This window comes from Mauremys mutica, chromosome 10 (assembly GCF_020497125.1).
Source record: "Mauremys mutica isolate MM-2020 ecotype Southern chromosome 10, ASM2049712v1, whole genome shotgun sequence".
NCBI lineage: Eukaryota > Metazoa > Chordata > Testudines > Geoemydidae > Mauremys > Mauremys mutica.
Window position 1 is genome coordinate 27,824,575 of NC_059081.1, and position 19,646 is coordinate 27,844,220.

At 37.0% G+C, this 19,646-nt stretch overlaps 1 protein-coding gene across 4 annotated transcripts in view; it reads right to left on the bottom strand.

Moving 5' to 3' along the window:
* The window catches only part of PRPF40A (pre-mRNA processing factor 40 homolog A), a 52,495-nt gene that overhangs the window by 26,222 nt on the left and 6,627 nt on the right, over nucleotides 1-19,646 (bottom strand). For 3 of the 4 annotated variants that reach the window (XM_045031957.1, XM_045031956.1, XM_045031955.1), the window contains exons 3-13: nucleotides 19,542-19,622; nucleotides 16,547-16,577; nucleotides 11,759-11,781; nucleotides 8,791-8,868; nucleotides 8,573-8,683; nucleotides 8,062-8,182; nucleotides 6,858-6,882; nucleotides 6,025-6,420; nucleotides 4,866-4,974; nucleotides 3,724-3,788; nucleotides 2,844-3,008 (exon numbers count right to left, since the gene is read on the bottom strand). In XM_045031957.1, the coding sequence (XP_044887892.1) occupies nucleotides 2,844-3,008; nucleotides 3,724-3,788; nucleotides 4,866-4,974; nucleotides 6,025-6,420; nucleotides 6,858-6,882; nucleotides 8,062-8,182; nucleotides 8,573-8,683; nucleotides 8,791-8,868; nucleotides 11,759-11,781; nucleotides 16,547-16,577; nucleotides 19,542-19,622 (1,205 nt within the window). The remainder of the gene's footprint in view (nucleotides 1-2,843; nucleotides 3,009-3,723; nucleotides 3,789-4,865; nucleotides 4,975-6,024; nucleotides 6,421-6,857; nucleotides 6,883-8,061; nucleotides 8,183-8,572; nucleotides 8,684-8,790; nucleotides 8,869-11,758; nucleotides 11,782-16,546; nucleotides 16,578-19,541; nucleotides 19,623-19,646) is intronic. The other variant, XM_045031954.1, reaches the window with a different exon arrangement.

Genomic DNA, 19,646 nt, shown 5'->3' on the forward strand with positions numbered 1-19,646 from the left:
ATTTCTCAGATTTTAATTGTTCCTATTAACAACCTGGTGCAACAGAGTGAGGGGTAGTGGAGTTAGATTTTGTATTTTTATTCTTACAATTCCTAGTGAAACAAGCCAGTGTAACACCCACACCACTGGAAGACTTTCAAGTTTTTTAGTGGTCTACTAACTTTTATTTACTGCTCAAGCAAATATGTTCACCTAAGTAAAAAGTCAGAAGTAAAGAAAGCCTTTGGGATTGAAGTAAGTGTTTAATTAGAACAAGTTAATAGTGCCATAGGATTCAGCAATGATTTTGCTTTGCACTCTAAAATGCTTTATAAAAACTGTACTCCACACATTGATCCTGGTGCCAACTGTTTTATGTGAATACTAAACCAAGATTCACATATCAACCCATAAAATCAACTGGAAAAGGAATACCAACACACAGCTTTCTTTGCTGAAGAGATAAGAATAAATTCATGTTCATAACTACTGTCACAAAAAATAAGACTAATTCATAGGCTAGAAAAAAGTTACCAGCAATGATTAGGATGTGAGTACTATCAGATAATAACGCTTAGCTGAAAATGCATCAGAAAATAATGCGGAAGTTTACCAAGTAAGGCTACCCACTCAGAAGAGGTGAGTAGGAATAGTTTTCCACCCCCACCTCCTTAAACTCTGTCTGCTGGTTTCCGCTTTTACATTTTAGAAAAAGGACCAGCACCAGTTTTTTGCTTTGCCTACATGGATATTTACTTTAAGAAAAAAAATGCAAGTAAGCACTCTTACTGTTGCAAAAATACAAATGCACTGTGCACTCTATCGTCATGCAAAAATCGTTAATCTCAGACAACATACAAATTAATAGAGTTCAAACAGCAGCTTTATGGACAGGGTGAATTAGAACACTAAAAAAGAATAAATCAAAGATTAAAAACATTAAGGGTGACAACAGGTTTCATGCTATCTTGTGATTCTCCACCAATACAATTTTATTGCAAATTTATATATTTTAATAATAGGTAGTTGTGACATCTAAGGAGCATCGTGTAGGAAAAGAAGCTTTATAAACAAAGTTGATCTTAAGAAAAAATAAAAAGACATGCTTTGGATTAGGCAAAGGGTTGGCTTTAAAAAAAAAAAAAAAAAAGGATTTAGCCTTGTATCATGCCAAAATGGCTAAATCTTTCGATCTGACAATATACCAGAAGAAGTAAGTTCACAACCAGGGCCTCCTATACTGACAACCCTCTGCATCTCAGAATGCATGAGGTAAGACTACAATTTACATTTTGAATCAAAGCTAAAGTTTATTGCTTTCATTGTTAAAAGGAACACTGTAAAGGCTAACGACACAAAAATTAGCTCCATATGAAAAAAAAATCCATTAATCTGCTCTAAATCTTTTGCTGATAACTTCAAAGTGGTCTACAAAAACAAACTAACTGGGATTATAGAATCAATTCATTTCATGGGGAACAACCCTTACAAAGGATCTGTTTATAAGACAGCAGTTTGTCAGTGATCTACATATTATTTTAAAAATTAAATACTAAAATATTCTGCAACAAACCAGCATAAAGAAAGTTGTTTGCAATCTTCTGCACTGAACTTACTGCTCATGAAACTTCATCATTTGTAGCATCAGGAATACCAGCAATGGTAACTGGGATCAGAAACTATTTTCAGATTAGTTTTACAATTTATATATGACAAAGAATTTTTCCCACTCTGAACTCCCACTCTGTAGGTCAGAAAAATAACGGTTCTCCTTTGACATAACTCTTTAATTTCTATGTATCCGAAGAAGTGAGCTGTTGCCCATGAAAGTGTATGTTGAAAAAATTTGCTAGTCTCTAAGGTGCCACAAGTACTCCTTTTCTTTAATTTCTGTAATGCTATGTTTTTATATTGATAGTAATGACATTAATTCTTACATGGCACTGCCAAGTAGTTAAAAAACAATGTAACTAACCTCAGTTTTATTCCTATTATATATTTCTTTCATTATTGTGAGAAAAGAACTGTAACTTGTCTGGCTCATTCCAGTTATCAGCCAGGTGATATGGATAAGGTCATTAAGGGCATTTCTGCACCAAAGCTTAATGAGTGGCAAAATGGAGTATAAATCTACAGTGCTAACACATGCCGTGCTCCAAGTGTCCGTATGGACCCTACTGCTGTGCACTAAAAGTGAGCACTGCATGTCAGTGTGCACTAGGGAACTTTTAGAATGCAGTAGCAGGGTCCGCATGGACAGTTACTGTGTGGCCTGCTGGAGTGTTGCACAAGTGGTTGTGCAGACGTGCTCTAAGTATTCTACTGTTTTCTTGAACAAAAAATGAAATTTAACACAACAGCACCATACTGGGAAACAGGAAGATTATAGGAAAGATTGTGTTTATTTTTAAATAAAAATATGGCATAACGTACTACCTTCATTTCTAGATACTTGAACTCAAATGCTATCAGCTCCACTTATGCCCCATCATACTGTAGTCTAAAGACCTGGTCCTACAACAGATAATTAGGTCGGTATAACTATGTCACTCGGGATGCAAAAAATCCACTCCTGAATGACACAGTTAAACTAACCTAACCACCGGTGTAGACAGTGCTAGGTCAACAGGAAAATTCTCCTGTTGACCTAGCTACCACCTCATGGGGAGGTGGATTACCTGTGCTGACAGGAGAAGCATAGGTAGCGTCTTCACTGTAGTGCTTTAAGTGTAGACAAGCCTTTAGATTTTTCAAAGATGAAATGTTATACAAAAGGTTCATGTTCACCAGAGACCAAGCCAAGTAAATTTAAGGTTGAACTTGAAACGGTGATGGGTCATTGTGGTACATTAAGTTGATCTTACTTGTATCTTGTTGTAGATGTCATCTTTTCATGGTTTTCAAGAAAACGTTGAAAGGATTCTTTAGCTTCTTTGTATTTTGATCTTGCTTCTTCTTTTTCTTCTTTCTCCGTCTGGACCTTGTAAGCATTAAAGGCTTGCTTTTTTTCACTCAACTTTGCCAATGCACTGAACAGCAAGAAAAACAAGACTAAGTACACAAAATGGGAATTAGAAAATAGAAGTAATAATGCAAATTTATTTACACACAGAATAAAATACAAACACTAATGTTAATAGAAGTGTGGTGAAACAAAGTGAAGCCTACATTACAGAACTAAATTAATACTCAGGCTATTGTATTTGCTTTCATGTCTTTAAATAATGTCTATTAAGTCAAAGTAACTTTTCTTATAACATACTACCAAATAGCCTCATAAGAGATCTTACTTTCAGGCTGCATTTTGGACATTAAATATAGATCCAAATTTTCAAGTCTGTTCAGCACCCAACAGCTCCCAATTAGAGCAATGAGCTCTTTTGAAAATATGGCCCAAAAAGTTCTCAGCGTCTCCATTATAACAAACATAAACCCCTATTTCAGGGAAGATTTTTAAAAATGTAAAGACCATCTATTAGTTTAACTCTAGTTACGACTGCTAATACATCTTTGCTTTAAGACCATGTACCATTCCATTGTTCATTGGTGAACATATTCAGCTCCCAAGGTATTTTGCTACTTTAATAAGAGGTCAGACAAAAAAAAAAAAATTGGCTTGGTGTAGGAACTGTCGGTATTTGATCAAATCCTATTTCAGTGCTCAAATATGACACTGATGAGGGCAAAATATATACACATTATGTCTGTGACAAAGTAGATTAAAGAGAAGAGAGGAAGCAGTACCTGTATCTAGGATCATTAATGATCATTTTCATAGCTTGCTCCCATGAGGCATTGGATGGTACACGCTGTGAAGACATTAAATCAATAATGTAACCACTAGATTAGGTACCAACATACTATGGTGATATGGCTTCTTTGGAAATACTGTTAGACTAGATTGACGTATTTCATATGTTTGGTGAGGCACAGCAGACTTCTCACTGATGTTAACAGGAGAGCTGTACAAAGATACACTATTCCCCTTTCATAATAACTATGTACAGTATGTTAGTAAAAATAAAGGTGATGTTTTCATAAGTTAGTCGGTGAGAGAGAGATACAGGGCACTTGTAGGATCATCATCACTATTTCTACGGTTTGATTCTCTTTCAGGCACTCTTCTACTCCATTTGGACACTAGAGTGTCGGGCACACTACAGAAAGCATCCATCAATAAATAGACTCAGAGGGAAATTGAGCATTAGCATCATTCTTCTCTCACCACATCCTCCACCTTTTGAACAATGGTAGGAAATTCAGAAAGCATGTCAAAGGCTCCATATTTTTGATCCTGCAGTGAAGTAATAATGCGTTTATAACATTTACTGTAATTTCAATAACAATGTGGAATATAACAGAATTATGACTTCACAAAGGATGGATCGTAAAAGAGAACCTGTCTAAACACACGTGGCTTTAGTAATTGTAGTAAGATGAAGGAAAAAGGAAATGGATTTTTGTTGACGATAAATGTATTTTAATGTGAAAGTCACTCTTGTTCAAACATCTGCTGTTAAACATAGTGACAGGTTTTGCCTTTGTCAGTTGGCATCTTTATAATTTTCTGCCATATCTTCATATGGCAATTAAAAATCATCAATTTCTAGATTTTGGACAAAATCATGAGTTTAAAATTGCATTATACTAGGGAAAAACATAGGAAGGAGAAGAGCTGTGAGCCCCCTGACTACACACAAATATATTTTTAAAAAGCATAGGCAACATATAAGACAATTGCCTAAACAAGTACACTTCCTCTATAACATTTTTTGTCCTTGTTTACTCCAGTATGAAAAAGTCAATCTTTTAAAAAAATAAATCAGTAATTTCTCAGGCAAATAATTCAGAAGAGTTTAAAGAGTAGTTGACTCAATTTAAAAAACCTTTTCTTTCAACAGTTCTTTAAATGCTTGCTTTGCTTCTTCTTTCGTATTCCATGTATATGTTTTTTTAACTGGCTGGGTGTCCTCTTCCTCTTTTTTGGGAGCAACACTAAGGATTAAAGACAAAATATTACATACTTTAGGTAAATACACCATTTTTCAGTTAAATCTAAAAAAGAGTCATTATCAATTTAAGAGATGTCCAATTAACAGACATTTCTTGAGAAATATTTTTCAAATATATAATTTAATAAGATGGAAATTGATACTTGATATAAAAATAATAATTTGCTAGTCTAAAATAAAATGATACACGTTGTGGGGGAAAAACTGAGAAACAGACTATCTGAACAAGTCATTTTAAAAATACCTCTCTCTTTGCAATAGTGGTGCCACTACTGCAATCAAATGCCTGCTCAAATTATCTCCCCCTTGATTTAAGTGAGAGGGAGAGAGAGAGGAAAATAGGGCATTAATTGTGAAAGAGCCTTGACTTTGCAATTACTCCTAACCTTGCCTAAAACTACTGACCTTCAAAGTACACTACAAAACTTGTCTGTTTTTACAGGCTTTTGGTGAGGGATGGAAGGTGTAGAGTAGTTGCAGTAAGTTGGGAAGGTATGATACCAACTTTGGTGGGTTTATTTGATTTGGATTTTTTAGTTAAGGACAACAGCCTATTCAGAGTGGGCTACATGTTTTTTCTTCGTTTTGTATTTTAAAAAATGTAGATTCTAAATTACAGACAAGCAACTAGATGTTTCAGGGTGATGCTGCCTGCTAAAATTCTCAAATACTTAAAAGAAAGAGTCTAATTCACTTTTCAGAGTGGCAATCTAACATTTCTTTATCTTCCTAAAATAAAATTCAAAAAGTTATGGGTCCCAACAATACCCAATTCAATTTGGCAAATAAATGGAGGACATGAGAAAGATATGAGGAGGCTTTTAAAAAATAATTTAAAATGCCTTCTTCCCTGGTGTTTTTTTCTTAACCGTTTCTCTCCACTAGCTTTGCTCCAGTCTCTTTTTTCTTTTGAAAAAAATCTGAACAAAAAGTTTAGCCACCTCCAATATAACTACAATCCCACAACTCTCAACACTAAAAAGCCTCGGATTAAGGAGCTGAAGTCCAAGCCAAATTATTGGATTTTACTTACTCCACTGAAGCCTCCTGTTTAGAAGTTTCCTCTACAGTGGTAGTGACAACTTCTGCATTCTGCTCTTGTACAACAGGGGTGACAATGGTTGTGGTAGCGGCGGCGGCGGTGGTGGTGGTGGTAGTAGTTTGCTGCACTTGTTCCTCAGCTGTTGTAGTTACTGTACTTTCATTTTCTACAACAGCAGCTACTGTAGAAGCTTCAGCTTCAGGAGCTGCTGCTACAGCAGGAATGGCAGTGGCTGCAGTAGCAGCCACGGCAGTTTCAACATCACTGGTGGTAGTGGTGGCGGCGGTGGTGGTGGCGGCAGCGGCAGCTGTGGCAGTAACGGTATCTGTAATTTCTGTTGCAACAGCTGGAGCAGAAGATGTTGGAGTTGATTCTTCTGGTTTACTGCTGAATACATGAAATAAGAAAATCAAAATAAGAGTTTTATAGTCATGTAAGTTCAATTAACCTTAAAGGAAAATATTACACTTTAAATACAGTTCTAAGGACATCACTGAGAGTTTTAGGCCTACCTTACAAAAAGTATTATATCTCACACAAAAAAAAGATCTAAAACAATTTCAAAAGTGGGGAATTGTTTTTTGTTTTTTTAAGAACTGTACAGCTTAACAGAAATACAGGGACTGAAGTTCAAATATTTTTAAATTAAAAGCACTTCTAAAATTAAATAATGAAAATATACTTCGGTAATCAGGTATTAAAACACTTTAGAGATTGAAAGCAAGATAGAAGTTTATTTCAAGAGGTCAGAGTTATTTCAGTTTAAGAAAAAAATAGTCATTGATACTATCAATTTAATAAAAATAGTATTTTTAGAAACATACCTGTTTTCTTCAGCTTTAATCATCGCTATAGGGGCAAAAGAAGAAAATGTTTATTCAAAATGCAACTGTTCACAAGACACTTATGTTTGGAAAAGAAAACTTACTGATATTATATTTATTTTATATAAATATATATAATTTTTAAAGAAATTGGTCTGGTATACAAAAATAGATCAAGCTATTATTTTATTGTTGATATTTATGATGTTAGTATTCTTGTTTCAATAATTTAAAAGATAGATTGATTAAAATGAAATTCTAGAACCACCAAAACACAGAAAATCTTACTGAACAGCCTTCTGCAACTACTACTTTTTCTTTTTTGTTCAAATTGAAGTAAATATTTTCAGTTTCATCAGGCAACAATGCTACTTTCAATACAGACAAATAGGATTTACTCAACTGCATCTTTCCGTTTCAGTAATCTTTTTCTATCTAGTTTTTAATTACTAGTGCTGCTTCTCTAATTTTTGGAATTCCTCCCACCCTCACCCCCAACTCTCCCCATTTGTACTATTCTATTACCTTAGCTTCCGTAAAATAATTTTACCAAGAATACTGACCATACCCCATCCAAAGTAAACACTTAATGCAGCATTACACTCCACCAGAACAAACTATGATGTTACCTTTGTGTAACAGCAAGAAGAAATCCAAATGAGACCTAGATTTATATTTGTGTGTGTCATAATATGATCTTATGCAAATAAAAGATGTTGGTGGTTTTCTCCCCCCAACATCTCCCTGATAATCTCAAAATAAAGCTTTACACACATGCACTTTGGGAGGTATGCTGGTTTTGACTTTGATAAATTAGCTTTTCCCAACAATAATATATTGAAGCAATGGTTGGCGGGGGCAGTTGGGAAAACAGATTATCAACACCATTTACAAACACAGCTTCATGCATAATTTTGATTTTCAACTAAGATAGCTAACACCATTTTTATTTCAAATCCACTGAATGGGATGACATTGAATTAAGTTTAATCTTTGAGACTCTGATCAATGTTAAAATAAGACAGACCAGTTCTGTTCAGTTATAATTTTATATTATTGGGGCAAAGCTCCAAAATCTCTTTTTTATTTCAGTATTTAATTTTTAATAGGAAGAACTATTCCTACACTAAACTAACAGTGCCATAATTCATGTAGAAATAACATTTACATTATACACAAAATGCTTAGTTTCCATTACTGTTACCTTCAAGATCTTCAAGCTCTTTGGGTTTTGCCCAGCGTGATTCCTTAGTTTGGGAATTGTAGTAATAAGGCTTTCCAGAGTCAGATTTGTACTCTTTCCAAGGGCATTTAGATAACAATTGCTAACGGAGAGCAAAAACGTTTGTTAAAAATCTTATTATAATGTTTCAAAACTACTAAAATATCCTAAGAACAACCCAAAAATAAGCCTAAAATCAACTTAAAACATATTGCAATGCATACAATGAAAATATTTCCTGAAGAAAAGCAGCAAAATGTAAACCTGATGTCACATTGTGAGCTCAAAAGCACATCAATGAGTATCTTGAAGAATCCATCCAACTCAGTTATAGACAGTTATCTAGAATTAATAAACATTTGGTTTTTTTGGAGTGGGGGTGTTTACAGTTGTAAATTACATTGAAATAAAAATTCTAATGCACGTCTCTTGGACAGTACACTGAACTCATTTTAAGTCACTTGTTCCATATCTTTCTATTAACTTGGTTTACCTCAGCAGGTGTTTTGAGATCATCTGGCTTCTCCCATGTAGATTGTTTTGTTTCAGTATTATAATAATAAGTTCTTCCATCTGGTGATTTATGTTCAGTCCACATAGACTTCTAGGAAAAATAAAACAAACCATCAATGAGAAGCAATAAAATGTGATTATGGAATGCTATAAAAAAAAACTCTAGAAAAGTTAAATACAAGTAGAAACTCATGAAACCTGTTTAGAAGGATCTTCATTTATAGAACTGTTGGTTGTGGTGGTTTGCTGGGCTGCGCAAACTATTTGATGTGTGATCTGAAGGGGGAAAAAACGAAGAGTATTGAGTTCTTTTGTTTAAATTAAAAAAAAATCAACGTATTTTAAATATATCCAATATGAATTTTTAAACACAGAACAGTAGCCAAAAAAAAATAATAAAAAAAACCTAAAAACAACCACCTAAAACTGATTCAGATGTACAAATTTCCTGTTTACAGTAAATGATTTTAAAGTAGAATGAAGAATCAAAAAGGAAAACTTACAATACAATACTACTCCAAGAAGGCAATGACTGATTGACATACATGCGCACACACACAGGATGTCTAGGTCACTTTTAAATGCAACTTTAAATGCAACTGAAGTTGATAATGACTGAAAATCATTTCCATACGGTGGCAGTTTAGCGTGCTACATGAAATAAGTTCAAAGTTTCAAATTACTTCCTAGGTGACACCTATGTACATCACTAAGGACTGAAAGTTACAATGATCCAAGACTGGGAATTGTTATATTAAGTTATGAACTGGTGCCACACTAATCCTGCTGAAAAGGCTGAATCCACTGGTGTACAGATATTTGTTTATAGCAGTGGTGGTCCTACCAAATTCACAGTCCATGTTGGTCAATTCCACAGTCATAGGATTTTTAAAATAATAAATTTCATGATTTTAGCTATTTAAATCTGAAATCTCACAGGGTTGTAATTGTAGGGGTCCTGACGCAAAAAGGAGGGGTTTTTTTTGGGGGGAGGGGTGTTGCAGTACTGATACCCTTACTTCTGTGCTGCTGCTGGCAGCGGGGTACTGCCTTCACAGCTGGGTGCCCGACCAACATCCACCGCTCTCCAGCTGTCCAGTTTTGAAGGCAGTGCAGAAGTAAGGGTGGCAATACCACAATCTCCCTAAAATAACCTTGTGACACCCCCCTCCCACCCCACAAATCCCTTTTGGGTAAGGACTCCAATTTGAGAAACGCTGTCTCCCCTGTGAAATCTGTATAGTATAGGGTAAAAGCACACAAAATAGCAGATTTCACGGGGGGAGACCAGATTTCAAGGACCGTGATGCATTTTTCCATTGCCGTGAATTTGGAAGGGCTCTATCCATGAGATATCAGACTTCCCACCCTCCACACCAATATTTGCTCGTATTAAGTTATTGTACTGTGTGGTAACTTCTCCTGAACATGGGAACAGGAATTACTCAAAATGTCAAGAAAAATGTAGGGTCCAAATACCTTCTGAAGATTTTGCATGGAGAAGAAATAGTATCAGAGATACAAATATTAACATTTTTATTTTTATTAGCGCATGGGAAAAAAAAACACTTTAATTCAATATTGCAAAATAGATTGTTATGAGTTAGCTGACCCACACACTTTAAGATCAAAGAGCCAGTTAGGACTAGAAACACTGATGGACTGGTACACGGGCCTTCCGGATTAGTAGACTCTGACCACTCATTGGAAAAACGTTTTCTATCCCTTATGACAAACCATTATAGTAATTGGCACTAATGAAGATCCTTGTTGCTAATCTCAGCTGAGTTACCAAGGACTGAATATAGTCATGAAACCTGAAGTGCTCTCTCATTCTGAACATGTTTGTGTCAGGGCACTGTGAAGACTACATTGTGCTATACTGTTCTGTTGATACAGACCACACACTTCAGAGCTAACAATACAAAAGTTTCATGAACACTAAACAGACGTGAAAATTTCTCCTTTTTAAATTTAACTAAATCAACAAGATATTTGGGGATTTAAAAATAAGGAGTAATTTCCAGTCTTCACGAGCACAAAAATACTACACTACGCTAAGGAACTGTGTGCCTGTTTTAAGGTTCCATATCTCAAAATGCTACCCAGCTTTGCAAAAGCATAACTGGCTACGGTTGAGTCTGTATTTCAGTCCTCAAAATTCACAAGATACCAGAGTTTAAAAATCATTACAATTTTCCAAGACCTAAAAATATTATATTTTTTTTATCGCAATCTTATTTTCCTTTGTTTTTTATATATTTTAATGATTGCTGTCTTGAGAACTAGAAAAACACTCTCCTAAAAGTCCAAGAGAAATTAGTAAAACTGGGACTTTTCAGCTTAGAAAAGAGATGACTAAGGGGGGATATGATTGAGGTCTATAAAATCATGACTGGTGTGGAGAAAGTAAATAAGGAAGTGTTATTTACTCCTCATAACACAAGAACTAGGGGTCACCAAATGAAATTAACATGCAGCAGGTTTAAAAAGAACAAAAGGAAGTATTTTTCACGCAACACACAGTCAACCTGTGGAACTCTTTGCCAGAGGATGTTGTGAAGGTCAAGACTATAACCAGGTTCAAAAAAGAACTAGATAAGTTAATGGAGGATAGGTCCATCGATGGCTATTACCAGGATGGGCAGGGATGGTGTCCTTGGCCTCTGTTTGCCAGAAGCTAGGAATGGGCGACAGGGGATGGATCACTGGGTGATTACCTGTTCATTCCCTCTGGGGCACCTGGCATTGGCCACTGTCAGAAGACAGGATACTGGGCTAGATGGACCTTTGGTCTGATCCAGTATGACCGTTCTTCTGTTCTAATCAGAAAACTCCATGGGAGCAAAGACAGCTCAACACACCTGGCATTCAGGTCTAAATATTGAATGGCAAGAGCGTTTGGTTGACAAACTAATACAAATACTTCGGGGGCAATTCAAGTTTTCAAACACTAGTCAAAGACTGGTAGTCTAATAGAAAAAAATATTGATCCTTAAGCATGTAAACTGATTTATAATGAGTGCATAAGTAACATGTAAGTTAGAGAGTAAAAATAACATTGGGGAGGGGGGAAATCAAATAAGGTTTTTCCTTTAAATGTCCATACTTGGACTTATAGTCATTGTACTTCTATTAAGTTTCTGAAGCCTTGGTTTTTACTCACCTGTGTTCCAGGAGGCGTAGTGCCTATTTAAAAACACAAAAAAACAAAAAACAGAATGAGAAACACTAGTGTTCTAGAAACACTTCTAAATTTTATTTTTTCCTCTCTGGCCTTTTATAACTTAAGAAATGACTTACTGTAAATAAAAGATTTGATAAAAGCTAAAAGAAAGATGACCTACCCATAACTCCAGTTCAAGAAGATTATCAGGATAGATTAATCCTTGCAATGGGCACCCAGGGGCATCCAACTAGAACTCTTTTGCCAAGAATGTCTGTTGGGGCTACACACGTTCTTGCAGCACCAGTTGTTTGGGCTTATAATGAGCCATGACCCACAAACACAATCTATTTTTCATTTTGCAGGTCCCAGTTCAGGAAAACAACTCTATTCATGGCAGCATTTAAGCATGTGCTTAATTTCCATTTAAGTCACTCGGATTCAAGCGTGTGCTTAAATGTTTTCTTGAGCCATGTCCTCAGAATTTGAATTAAAGACTCCAAAGAGGACAGGGAGAGTCAGGAGTGTGAATCTACATAAAAAACAATTATGGTCAAATAGCCTCTCTTTCTCCTTCAAGCATAAGCACTATTGATCTTCACTCTTGAAAACTAAGTAGCAGTAAAAATCCCCAAAATTCCCATACTGTAGTACATGTACCAGAATGCTACGTGAGTTTGTTGGAAGTTGTATATGGTCACACAGTTGCCTTCCCCCAGGGCCAGCCAAACCCTGTTCCTCGACATAGTACCTTTAAGGAAATAGTTATTCAAGGGAGCAGCCGATCTGCTGGGAAATGGGGCCAGATGTTAATCAGGTAGCTACCTCCTTAACTTGATAAAACCTAGCTGCTAGGTGACTCCCAGGAGGAGAGAGGGGAGGCAGCCTTGAAAGGAGAACTACAGGGGAGCATCAAGTTAGGAAAGAGGCTCCTTGGGATGGGAACCAGAACAGCTGGTAGACTGTGGAAGCCTGCCTGAATCATAACATAGCCCCAGAAAGGGGGGAGGAAGAGGCCCGAAACAAGGGGAAGAAAGGTAAGAGTCTTCAGATCAAGATCATGGAGTGGGGCTGGAACCTGGATGGGGACACCCCAAGGAATTATGTGCCCCAAAGAAATGATGCAACATTTTTACAAAAAATAGCACTTTTTTATTTTTATTTTTTACAGTTTTAATACAGAACAACACTATATGAATGCAGCCTCTTTAGACAGATATGGAAGCCAGTTTTCATGAATTTTGTTTTTATAAAAGCACATTTTAACCATAAAGGTCATATCTTATCATCAGTTAACAAAAAGTGTGACACTAAAGTGACCACATGCGTGGTTTGTGAAACTGAAAAATAGCTGTTAAATAGTGGCTACTTAAGACTAATTTTTATAGTGAATTGGTACCAAAAACATTTTTTTCTACAATGAAGCTGATGATCACATCTTTCAAACCCCAAGATTGAAATAAAAAAAAGAAAAATAAACAGAATATTGTGAATCTTTGCTCTGTTACACGAATATGCAAGATAAACTGTGCAGATACATCCGAAGAAGTGGGTATTCACCCACGAAAGCTCATGCTGCAAAACGTCTGTTAGTCTATAAGGTGCCACAGAATTCTTTGCTGCTTGTGCAGATACAGTATCTTTCATTCGAAATATGAAATCACAAGCAAAATAACTAAAGTAACTGAATCACAGAAAGTAGAAATGAAGAAAAAAGGTTGTCATGTATTTTTAAATACACTACGGATAGGACACGTAAATTGCAGCAAGGAAGATTTAGATTAGACATTAGGAAAAAATTCCTATCTGTAAGGGCAGTTAAGCACTGGAACAAATTACCTAGGGAGGATGTGGAATCTCCATCATTGGAGGTTTCTAAGACCAGGTTAGACAAACACCTGTTAGACAGGTTCCAACAATACTTAGTCCTGCCTCAGTGCAGGTGACTGGACTAGATGACTTATCAAAGTCCTTTCCGCGCCTACATTTCTAAAATTCTACGGACAACATCCAATTGCTCTTATCAAGCAACTGTGGTTATGTTGACACAGGTTGAAATAAAGCACTACATTTTATGAGATAAGCCTCTCTTTTTAAATACTTCTGTGATTTGTTCAGGTAGTATGCAATTGTTGATTTCCTCTCATAGTTGACAATACCATCAGTATTTTTGGCAAAATTGTTTAATGCTACATCTGTCCTCACTGATATCTGTCATTTTACTATATCCTTTATAGTTAATGAGACAGACACACACCCCATCCAGCTCCCCATACATTCCCTCCTCCTCCAGACGGGGCAGAGACGGGGTAGGCCTCAGCTCCCTTACCAGCTATGACCCTGGGTGCTGGCCAGGGCAGGGGTTCTCAAACTTCATTGCACCGTGCCCCTCTTCTGAAGACAAAAATTATTACATGATCCCAGGAGAGGGGACCGAAGCCTGAGCCCAGCTGCCCTGGGTGGCAGGGCCAAAGCCCAAGCCCCACCATCCTAGGTGGGGAGGAGGGCCAAAGCCCAAGGGCTTCAGCCCCAGGCAGGGGGCCCGTAACCTGAGTCCTGCCACCCAGGGCTGAAGCCCTTGGGCTCTGGCCTTGGCCTCAGCCCTAACAAGTCTGAGCCAGTCCTGGAGACCCCATTAAAACAGGGTAGCAACCCACTTTCTCACAGTTTGAGAACCAAAGCTATCGTGGGTCCGTCCCCCCGATATTCCATCCTGGACCTGAGTAATCTTCCCAGTGAAAGTTTTATTGAAACTTATAAGTTCTTGCAGAAAAGTGAAAGAACTTTTGACAAAGTAGCACTTTCTGATTAAATAGTATTGACGAATTCTCAACTAATTCTAAAACTCACATTCTCTAAGGTTCCAGTGGGACTCCTCCAGCCAAACACCCTTATTTTCCAATTTCCCCCAGGCAGATCTCCACCAGACTCAAATTTTATTTTACTGTGAGTCCATAAATATTTAAATTAAGTCTATTCAGACCTAAAATAAATATGCCCGAAGAAGAAATTTGCATCTGGCACTTCCAACATCCTTTTTTAAGAACTAATTTTTGTACATGAACTAATAATGTTTGGGAATGGCTGACTGTAGTGGGGTGGTTACCCGCTCCTGCCCTTCAGGGCTTAAAACAGCCCAGGAGAGGGCTGTGGCTGGGGCAAGAAGCCTGGGCTGCTTGGGGGAAAGCAGGACTCAGCTAGGGCCAGGTCCCAATCAGGCCTAGCTGGCCCCTATAAGAGGCAGTGAGCCAGAAGCCCAGGGAGTCTCCCTCTGGCTGTAGAGGGAGAAGGGCCTGGCTGCAGGGAGCTAGACACAGGGTACCTGAGTGGAGCAGGGCTGGGGAAAGGCAGAGGAGCTGGGGAGCTCCTGCCTAGAAAGCCCCAGGCTGCGGCCTAGCATAAGGCCAAGAGGTACCGAGGTTGCAAGGGGCAGCCCAGGGGTAGGCAAAGGCAGCAGGTCCAAACCCCTTTGCCTATGATGAGTGGCTGATACTGCAGTCTGCTCCAGTGAACGACGGCTAGATGGAGACTGGGCAGTAGCCAAAACTGAGGCAAAGTGGGTTGGGGTTGCCCAGGAAGGGGAGACCCAGATTGGTGGGATACTGCCAGGGGGCAGCACCCCAGTTAAAAGGGCACCAGGATCCAGGGAAGGACATGGGCCAAGAGGACAGGCGGATCACCGGCCTGCAGAGGGCGCTCCTGGTTGGAAAAAGAGCTAATTCCCTAGGACAACCAGTAGGCGGCGCCGCAGGGGTGAGTCCGCACGTCTACACTGACGCATACACTATTTTAGACCTGGTGTAATGAACCTCTATACCTTCAAGCACTGAAACTTCTGCAAGATCACAGACCTGCATGCGTTCTTCAATCCATTAAACAGAAATAATCTCTCTTGATTTATCAGAAATTACAAATAGTCCAGAAGATTCAGAGAGACCATAATTATATCCTAGTGTTAAATAAGGGCCTCTTAACACCTACGTTATGCCATTTACTGAGTGCAGATCTGGGGAAAACACAGGTAATTTAATAGCATGAGTTCCACCAGAACTAAACACCATTTTAGTGAAGAGACAGGTTATCCTTATGGCTCTTAGACTCTTTATAATGACATTCTAGGCACTGGCAATCCAATCTTCAAGGAATAGCTTATACAAGTATTTGCTCTAGATAATCGATTGGCGATTCCATTAGTTTCATGAGCAGTAAGTTCAATTCAGCTCCCAAGAAAGTGCTATTCATGCATGGTTGGAAAGAACCTTTTTACTGGAGAATGTACACCAAATTAGATATGGGACAACCTGAAGAATATGGGAAGGAGGTATGAGTTCCAGAAATACCCTCTTGGTCTGAATATTTGGTATTGCAGGAGAATACAGATGGGCTGGGCATCTCAAGAGTAGAGATCCATAATGACAGAATACTTGAAGGAGAAAAAATATAATAAATCCAGAACAGGATACGAGTCTCAAGTTTGTATTTCTGAAGTGTGTAAAATAATTAAAAATATAAAAATGTTAAAGAAAACTAACAAGACACAAAATAAGGTTTTAAGGCATATAAAAATTATCCTTTTGTTTTCTTTCCATGAAAGTTTTTTCATTTCTGAAAAAGTCATTAGGAAAGGTAAAGCATCACTATAAATTAAACTTAATAAAGAGTTTATATACATAAAAGGGAAACTGGATAAAGGTTCATTTACATTGTTGTAAACTTAAGCTTCATTTTTTTGAGATTTAACTAAGTCTATTAAAAGATTTTAAAAATTTAATGATTGTGTATACATACCTACTTGTGTGTCCATACTGTTTACTCCTGGCTGTAGAAACAACCAACATGTTATTTTAAAACACTAACAATATATTAAATACGTTACTAAATATCAAAATGATCAATTCAAAGAAGCAACTTGTTCAAGTTTTTCCAGCAGCAAAATGCTTCCTCAGCTTAAATGTGGGTCTCCATCTCCCAGTCCCCTGTCTCCCCCATACAACAATCATGGGAATTTCAGCTCTATACGAAAGTAATTTAGGATAACAAGCTACTTTTCTGAAAGAGCCATACATTCACCAATTCATTTTAATGAATCTCTTGCCAACCTCACAAACAACAGTCCTTCAGCATGCAAATAGACTACTCATCCAGAATATACAGTGAAGATGATCAACTAATTCCAATGCTGAAATAACACACAAGAGTGTGTTTGTGACTGATACCACCACCTGTGTAATACTTTAAACCTTTATTGATTCAAATAGCAATAGATCAGCTTTCACCCACTGAAAAGAGATGGGCCTTGGATATATGTCTGAATAAACTTTTTCAGATTTAGGTCAATAAGGACATACTGCAACATCACCACTATGCTTAGTGCAATCACTTAATTTATCTCACACAATTTTTTTGTCAACTTAGTACTAAGAGAAAAATGGATTTAACAATTGATTCACTAAATCTACCATTGATTATTATTTCTATTAATTATTATACTCCAACAGCAGAGTCTGCTATACTTTTAATAGATTGTCCTGGATACTCAGAGCCTTGATTGGTACTCTTTTACACAGTTAGTACAAATCTCAAATACAAACGGGGGAAGGAGAGGATTAAAAGGATTTAAGAATTTCTTGACTTCTATCTTTTAATGTAAAGCTTTAACAGATACACAAGTTTATCATTTTATTGGACCCAATCCTTCAGTTACTTGATTTTTTTCAGGCAGACTGCACAAGAGATAACTGAACATCTAAATAATACAGATTAACAAGGTAGATCCAATAAAAACACCCATACTGGTGCAATCAAGTTCAAGGTTACCCAAATGCTTACTCTGAGGGTAAATGATCTTGCTTAATGCACTGGGGGAAAATGTCAAAAGTACCTAAGTGATATAAAGTGAAAGTCCCTTTTACTATCAATGTGACTAAGGTCCCTATGTAACTTAGGCACCTTTGAAAATTGTACTAACTATATATATTAAAAGGCACTATCTAAAGCTCTATTTAATTTGCTGCCCAGGTAAGTAAGCACTCTAAGGATATCCCAACACAGACAGTGAGTACTCAACTGATTTCCAGACTCCAAATTTCAGAAGGACTACATTCAAGCTCAATTTATCTGTACTAGGAAAAAGACTTCCAGCTGTAATTTTTTTTATCCAATCAAACTGCCAACACCAGCTGATCTAAAGTGATGCTATGTTGCTTTGATGCTGTTTTTTATTTTTCTGAGTAAAACTTCTTTCACTACCTCATTTCTTCTGAATAGTGAATATGGGTGCCTGAAAGAATCCCAAAAAGTGATGGCCTCAATCGGTACCAATTAGTTATATAGAAAAAAAAGCTCTTGCTGTATTGCACCTCATAATAATGACTGTTGTTGTAAGACACTGTACAAAGACATGTATATAGGTGTTTTGCAAAAATACCTGCATACAGCATAGACTCCAAGTGCACTGAAGTCAACAAAAAGAACCACATAGGCTTCAGTAAACTTTGAATCAGGCTTTGTATTTAGATAAGGCACACTACAGAGAACGGATTTCATAAAGAGTTATGAAGCTTATGGAAAGCATGACAACTACAAAGCAGATCATATTGGAGAGTCAGTTTAAGGCCAGGCAGGACCACCAGATCATCTAGTCTGATTGCCTGTGTATCACAGGCCACTAAACACCACCCATCCACCCCATTGCGAAGCCCAACAACCAGAATTAGGATAAAATATTACTGCTCTCAGGAGACTAAACTATTGTGGGCAATAGGCAGACAACAGGAGAGACCAGAGTGAATCAATGCCCCCCTAAGCCCCTGCTACTGCAGCAAACTGATTTAGTACAACATACCTAGATAACCCTAGTAAGTGACCCCTTGCTTGAGAGAAAAGCAAAACACCCACGGGCCTGCCAAAATGACCTAGGGAAAAATTCCCTCCTGTCCCAAATATGGCAAAGCATGTAAGCAAGACCCAGCTGTCAATCTTTCATTACCACCATATAGCATGAAAATGAAATAGTTATCTTAATTAAAAGAGAGAATATTGTAGTGTTTAGATTCTGAAATAACATATACTTAAAATTATCCTTAAACACCATACCATTTGAAAGTTGTACTTAACTGATATTTTATTATTCCTGATCATTTTTAGTATGAAAGTATTTGTCAGAGCTCCAAAAACCTACTGAAATCATATTTTCATATATTTAAAATTGGATTGAATTTTAGCATACCAGATCTCTCTTAAATTCCTCCAAAGTTTATAATGAGCAATCCATCTTAGAAATCCATAATCAACTTAATATGAAAGAAATCAATGATATTTCTGTTACTGGCATCTTTTACGAGATTTAATGAATTAAAATTGTTTCACTATTTTGCTGTGTACTATTAATGTGGAAATCATGATGAGAGCTAAACACCTTTTTTTTTTTTTAAAGTTACAATAGATGTACAAAGAGAACGTGCTTGGCTTATAAAAAAAATCAATAGTTACATGCAGTATTGAAATCTGGGTAGAGAGAATATTTTGCATGTTAAGGAAGTAATTAGATTAAATACAGATCACTCCTCCATTAAGGTGCAAGTGGCTGCTTTTGTGTGAGTCTTCTGAAGCTTTATTCAAATACTCATCTCTTCCTCACAGAATTTTATACACAAAGGAGGACATTTTTATCATCATTTTATACAAGTTCAAAAGCTTGACTAGACTTTATGAAATGCTGGTAATAATGTTCACATAGTGTAAGGTAGTTTAAAAAGTGAAAAAGACAGGTTTTAAAGATTACCGGTACAGTAGGCTGCATATGAGCTTGGGACATATGAGACATCATCATTCCAGGCATCATTGACTGCATCATTCCAGGCATCTACAATTAAAATGTTATTGTAGA